Source organism: Nannospalax galili, unplaced genomic scaffold (assembly GCF_000622305.1).
Source record: "Nannospalax galili isolate Female #2095 unplaced genomic scaffold, S.galili_v1.0 scaffold655, whole genome shotgun sequence".
Classification (NCBI taxonomy): Eukaryota; Metazoa; Chordata; class Mammalia; order Rodentia; family Spalacidae; genus Nannospalax; species Nannospalax galili.
This window is the reverse complement of record NW_008337285.1, coordinates 1,520,764-1,527,863: the sequence shown is the minus strand read 5'-3', so window position 1 is coordinate 1,527,863 and position 7,100 is coordinate 1,520,764. Positions and strand designations below refer to the sequence as shown.

At 36.9% G+C, this 7,100-nt stretch overlaps 1 protein-coding gene across 1 annotated transcript in view; it reads left to right on the top strand.

Annotated features, from left to right (window-relative positions):
- Positions 1-600: 600 nt before the first annotated feature.
- Agbl4 (ATP/GTP binding protein like 4) overlaps positions 601-7,100 on the top strand; it is a 1,438,400-nt gene continuing 1,431,900 nt past the window's right edge. Inside the window, exons 1-2 of the mRNA XM_017797967.1 lie at positions 601-607; positions 1,243-1,365. Coding sequence (XP_017653456.1) covers positions 601-607; positions 1,243-1,365 — 130 coding nt within the window. The remainder of the gene's footprint in view (positions 608-1,242; positions 1,366-7,100) is intronic.

Genomic DNA, 7,100 nt, shown 5'->3' with positions numbered 1-7,100 from the left:
AAATATTAAGAAAATTTAACTAAATATTACATATATTTTTATTAAATTTAGTTTTTTCAATGTTTATTTTACTGAGTTTTTATGTATTTCATACAGTACATATTAATCATATTTAGATCCCCTCCCCTATCTGTACCCCTCAATATCCTACCCACAGGATTTCATGCATTCTACCTTATATGTAAAGGCTTATCAAGTCAATTTACACACACAGATGTCCCTCTGTATGAGTTCGTCCACTGAGTGTTCCTAGTGTTCCTATGACTCTTGTGGTTCTCTATGCTCATAGTCCTTATACTTGATCCTTACTTCTTTAAAAAGAATATTTTCATTAATTCTTTGGGAATTTCTTAAAATGTATTTTAAACATATTCATCCATAATTCCTCCCCTTAACACCTCCCAGTTCCACTCCTTCTTCCCTACCCCCAATTTCATGTCCTTTTAAAAAAATTAATAACCCATCAACTCTAATATGTGCTCAAAGTATCTTGATTTTCTGTCACTCATATGGAAGCCAGCATTTTTCTTCCTGTATTCTGTCACAGAGGAGTCAATTCTTCCATCTCACTTCTTGGTACTGAGGCCTTCTTTTCCTTTGATGTCAGGTGAGGTGGTTGGTGTATGATCTCAGTTCTATGATGGATTTCAGAATGTAATGATTTTATGCATACTTTTCTGGTTGGAAGCAATGTGCATTCCATTTTTCTCCATCTTTGGTGGAAGTGAAGCCCATAACCTTAAAAAAATCAGTTTTTCTCAGGAGATAGAATTTTTATTGTAATTTGATAGTTCTTAGATTACATTTGGTGATAGAACATGAGGAAGTTATACTGATATTTGTACAAGTATTTCTTCATTCATATTAAAACAATTTGCTATCTATGTATGACAAATTATATACAATAACAGTTGTTGAATGGTTGATTCAGCTTCATTAAAATATTTTGGATTTTAGTAGTGATACTATACCACAACCTTGGAAGATAAATGAACTTTTCTCGTTCTTATTAGAGACCTGAAGTTACTATGTAATATAGGTAAGATCTCAGCCTATATCTTCTAGATTTCAAATTGTATTTTCTTTCCACTATACCACAAAATGCATTTAATTAGTTTTCCTACATATTTTTGTCCACTCAATGAATGGGAAAGAAGTTAAATAATGTTACAAATATTATTGGACTTCTATTGCCAAATGCTCTTGGATTTCTGTTTAATATTATTCTTTTTTGAAAAATAGGCAACCATGTGGGAAATGATGATGTCATTGGAGGAAATGTGAGCAAATACATAGTGATTCCAAATGGATACTGTGGGCAGGCCAAGAAAGGACATCTTACCTTTGATGCTTGTTTTGAAAGTGGTAAGTACATTAAAGACTTTTATCTTTGAATTTGTCTGGTGATGATTTTTTAGGGTCCAGTTCAATAGGACCATTCAGTGTGATAGGACCATTCAGTGTGATTAAAATTACTTAATCTTTCACAATAATGGAAGAAATTATTGGAAAAAAGTTAATTTTTAAGGAATTAATATTTTCATTGCTTTACATGATTAAACATTTAATTAATGATTTTTTGTTAAACCTGGCATTATTTGACAATGTCATAATTTTTTACTTTTTGCATAATTTTTATTGAATCAGAAAGTCCTTTCCTGCACCTAAATATTTTTAGAAAAATATTTTATTTTTATTTTATGTGTATGAGTGTATTGCCTATATGTGTGTAAGTGCATCTGTGTCATGTAGTGCCCACAGAGGTCAGAAGAGGGTGTCAGATCCCCTGGCATTGGAGTTATGGATGGCTGTTAGCCACTATGTGGGTGCTAGGAATCTAACCCAGTCCTCTGCAAGAGAAGCCAGTGCTCTAAACCACTGAACCACCTTTCCAGTGCGCTCCCCCCATCTATATCTTATAGGGTACTGCCTATGTTTTCTTCTAAAAGTTCACAGTTTCAGGTTTCACACTGAGGTCTTTGATCCATTTGGAGTTGGCTTTTGTTCAGAGTTAAAGATAAGGGTCTAGTTTCATCCTTCTACATGTGGGGATCCAGTTTTGCCAGCACCAATTGTGGAAGATGCTGTCTTTTATCCAGTGTGTGTTCTTGGCACTTTTGTCAAATATCAGGTGGCTGAAATTGCATGCACTCTGTAATATAATTTGAGATCTGATATGGTAATCCCTCCTGCATTTCTCTTTGTTCTCAAAATTGCTTTGGCTATCCGGGGTCCTTTGTGATTCCATATGAATTTTACGATGAATTCTGTGAAGAATGTCATGGGGATTTTAATTAGAATTGCATTGAATCTATATATTGCTTTCAGTAGGATGGTCATTTTCACAATATTAATTCTTCTAGTCTATGAACATGGAGACTCCATCTCCTGGTGTCTTCCTCAATCTCTTCAAAGGTTTAAATTTTTCATTGTAGAGATCTTTAATGTCTTTTGTCAAGTTTATTCCTAGATTTTTTTGAGGATATTGTGAATATGAGGGTTTCCATGTACTCTTTCTCCAATTGTTTGCTGTTTTTACTTTTTGAATGTCTGTACTACATCAGTACTACATTTCGCAGATCTTAGTCTTATGGAGACAGGCTTTTAGGTTAAAACAATAACAATTAGAGAACAATGGGACACTTACAAAGTATTATGTTTGCTCACTTAATACTTATTCAAAACTGAAAAATGTGTGGATTCTATTAAGAATCTTTCAGTGTTTCCAACCTCTATCCTCTTTATAGTGCATAGTAGGGACTCTAAGTCTACTAATATGCTGAGAATATTAACAATAGAGGTAACATAATCATATTTATAAGTAATTGTTAGTTTTCTTTAGCTATGTGTAACTTGTGTGTCTATTGATCTGTGTGACTGAAGGGATAGCCCAGTGCCAGTTATTTCATAGTTCTTTGAATGCTAAAGATATTTATTACTAAAAAAATTGAAATTTGTTTATTAACTATTTTTCCCTTTTTTCATTCTACATTATATCAGTTTGATATGACTGATGTACACATTACCCAAAACTGAATGGAGTAAACAAGAATAAATGATGGTCTGTTAGTTCTGGAGGCCCAAAGCCTGAGATGAAGGTGTTGATAGGGCTGGTTCCTTCGAGAACTCATTGAACTGATATCTTGATGCTTCTCCCCTAGTGTTTGGTGATTTTTTTTTAAATCAAATTTTGGCATACTTTAACTAGTAGAAACATTATTTTGTCTGCTTTTATTTTAATATGGTGTTTTCCTTGTATGTTTGGTGTCCCTAATTTCTACTATTTTGATTATTTCCACATACTTGGTTATAGGATACTATAATGACTTGGGTACTTTTACAGAGATCTTATCTCCTAATAAAGTCACATTCTAAGGTACTGGGTGGCTTCAATTGTTTCAGTCTATGAATTTTGAGGGGACACAACTCAACTCACCACCCAGTGTTAGACTGTTGTCCTATTCAGACTTAATGTCCACATGATTAGGAACCATTGTTTTCTATATTTCTGAAGCTTGTAATTGGGCCTTTTTGGTTTATACTTGATTCCTAAAAAGTATAGTTGATTGTTTTTTACCTTAGTTATAGACCTAAGTGATCTGATTTAATTATAACCTAATAAAATCTATTTTCATTTTAAAAATTTTATTATTTTTATTTTATGTGTATGCTTGTATTACCTGCATGTAGGTAAGTGCATCCATGTCGTGCAATGCCCATGGAGGACAGAAGAGGCTGTCAGATCCCCTGGAACTGGAGTTAAGGACAGTTGTTAGCTTCCATGTTCCATGTGGGTGCTGGGATTAAATCAAACCTGGGTCTTCTGCAAGAACAGTCAACATTCTTAACCGCTGAGCCATCTCTACAGGCCCTCCATTTTCACCTTTTTTTTTTTTTTTTTGTCTTTTTGAGACAGGGTCTCCCTGTAGCCCTAGCTGGCCTGGATTTGCTATGGAGACGAGGCTGACCTTGAACTCACAGAGATCCACCTGCCTCTGCCTCACTGAGTGCTGGGATTATAGTCGCGCCACCATGCACTGCTCCATTTTCACTTTTAAGAACACGTTTTCTTCAGCCATAGTCTGTTTTTTCATACCTTACCAAAACGTTCAATATCATAAATTGTCCAATTTGACCAGATCACACATTACCAAATGAGTGACACCTGTAATTTAGACCATATGAACAATTGGTTATATCAATTACATATGTACTAATATCATCCAGAAACACCCTCTCACATACCCCAGAAATGGTGTTTAATCTGGGAGCCTCTTGGTCAAACTAGGTTGATACATAAAATTCACCAACAATGAAGAACTAGCAAACAAATCTCTTTATTTGCATGAGTGCATAAAATACACAATGACAGGTCTTGCCCTCTGTCCCCTGAGTTCTCTTAGGGTCCCTTGCTCCTGGCATGGGCAGACAAACCACATAGCACATCTTTACCTGAATTTTTCATAATTTATATCCTGGGGAGGTGGAATAGAGTAACTTACAAAGGCAAACACCAGCCTCCATACCAAGGGAACGCCCTACATCCCATTCTGCCCTGTGGCTCAGCGGCCCGCCCACAGTCACTGTTACCATTTGCCCACTCCTTGTGGCCTTGCTGTCTTGCCCCAGGTTGGTAAATGGCCCCTCTCTGTCCACGCGCACTAGACACTGGGGCCATTCCTTTCTGTGCCACAGCCCCCACACCACCTGCAGCTTCTCTTCCAAGATGGTGCCAAAAGCCCCTCCCTCCTCGCTCTCTACAGTCAATTCTCTGCAACAGGCCCTGCCCCTCAGCTCCTGGGGACACACCCTCTATAGACCAACAAATGTAGTTGTGAATTTTCTGGCAGTCAGTGTTACAAGATAGATAAACCAGGGGCTCGAGAGATGGCTCAGTGATTAAGAGCACTGACTCCTCTTGAAGAGGACTTGCATTCAATTCCCAGCACCTAGATGACTGCTAAAAACTGTCCACAACTGCAATTCCAGGGGAATCTAGCATCCTCTTCTGGCTTCTGCAGGCATTGCATGACACAGGTGCACTTGCATACATACAGGCAATGCACTCATACACATAAAAAAAAATAAAATAAAATAAATAAGCCAGGCACTTAACGATGATAGAAATTCTTCCAATGAGCTTCCTGAAGTAAATTCTAAACTGTGGTGAACAGCACCAATCAGCAGTATCTTTGTGGATATAGCTTTCAGGTAGGCTGTGGAGATAATGCTAAATGCTTGTCAGTGAATACCCTTTAGTTGCCATTTAAAACAATTTATTTAACATTCAAAAATTGTTTCTGTGTAATTTATTTCAAGGATTTATTGTAGGAAACTTAAAACATGGGTGTGATATTTTTTCTTTTGGGCAAGTTACAACTGACCAATGTGCTATGCTGTAATTTCACTCACAGGTGTGTCCAAACTTACAATGTTGTGGCACAACATTATCATCTACAGAGTTCATGGTTGATAACCACATAACCAAATTATTTTTGAAAAATTGGAAAACAATCCATAACGGATCAACAATTTGGTGGTGTGCTGCATATATAGCTATCCTATGGATATACTTACCATTTTCTTCAGTCCGTAGTAGTTCTTCAAGCGTCTTCTGTACGGCTGCTTGGTGATCATAAATTCCTTTAGCCTATTTTATCAGGGAAAGTTTCTCTTTCTCCTTCAATTGTGACAGATAGTTTTGTTGAGGATAGTAGTTTTTTCTGGCACCTGTCATCTTTTAGAATTTGTTGTACTTTGGTCCAAGTCCTTCAAGCTTTTTGTTTTCCTGAAGCTCCCTCATGCAACAGAGGGCAGTGAACATAAAAGGCCACAAATGACCAAAGTGTAGAGAATAAGAGTCTTTGGAGTGTGGGCCCTTGGAAATGCTGTATTAAACTTCACCCACCCAGGGCTCAAGGAGTATTGTGGAAGAGGGGGCAGAAGAATTGTAACAACCAGGGGAGGAGGTGCATGACCATATGGAAACAGTCTTCCAGGCTTCTGGGTTGTGCATGATGTCAGCATGCACAACTCCTTCTGGCTTTTAGACTTCATTGAAAAATCAGCTGCTGATAGGTATGCCTTTATATGTGACTTGGTCTTTGTTTTTTTCAGCTTTAAATAGCCTTTTTCCCCTTGGTACACTTAGTGTTTTAACCATTATATGACTTAGAGAATTTAATTTCCAGCTTTATCCATTTGGTGTTCTGTATGTCTCTTACATTTGAATAGGCATCTCTTTTTTTAGATTTAGGAAATTTTCCTTATGATTTTGTTGAAAATATTTTATCTTTGTTCTGGGTTTCTTCTTCTTCACTGCTGTGCTGGATAGCTTTAGTGTCAACTTGACACACCTGGGTTGAGGGAGCCTCAGCTGGGGGATTGGTCTATTGGACTGGCTTGTGGCCATGTCTGAGGGACATCTTCTTGATGAGTGATGTGGGAGGTGCCTGGGCAGGTGGGCCTGTGTTGCATAAGAAAGCAGGCTGAGCAGGGGCCAGGGGAGCTGAGTTCTACCTTGGGCTCCCCGATGAACTGTGACCTGGGAGATGTAAGCTGAATAAACCCTTTCCTTCCACGTTGGTATTGGTCAGAATATTTTGTCACAGCAATGGAGAACAAACTAAGACAACTGCCTATAATTAATAGATTTGGTCTTTTATAGTGTCACAGAGTTCCTGCATGTTCTGTTCATTTACAGAATATTTATCATGTTCTTGGACTGAATGATCAAATTCTTCTACATTGTCTTAAAGTCCTAATAGTATCTCTTTGACTTCGCCTCTCTTCAATTATTTTATTGGTGAGGGTTTTCAAAGGGTTTTTATTTTCTGAGTTACTGAGTTTTTTTTTTCCTTTCAAGGTTTACTTCAGCTTTGGTCTTTTTTCAATATTATTATCTCTTTATTGGAATATATTTTCATTTCCTGAGTTGTTTTCCTTATGTCATTCAACTGTTTGCATTTTCTTGGTTTTTATTCTGGTTTTTATCCATTTCCTCTTTGAGTTCCTTGAGACTATAATTATTCTTTTGAATTTTTATGTTGAATGTTACCTGTTACTGTCATTAGGGATTACTAAGGGATTAATAATTATTA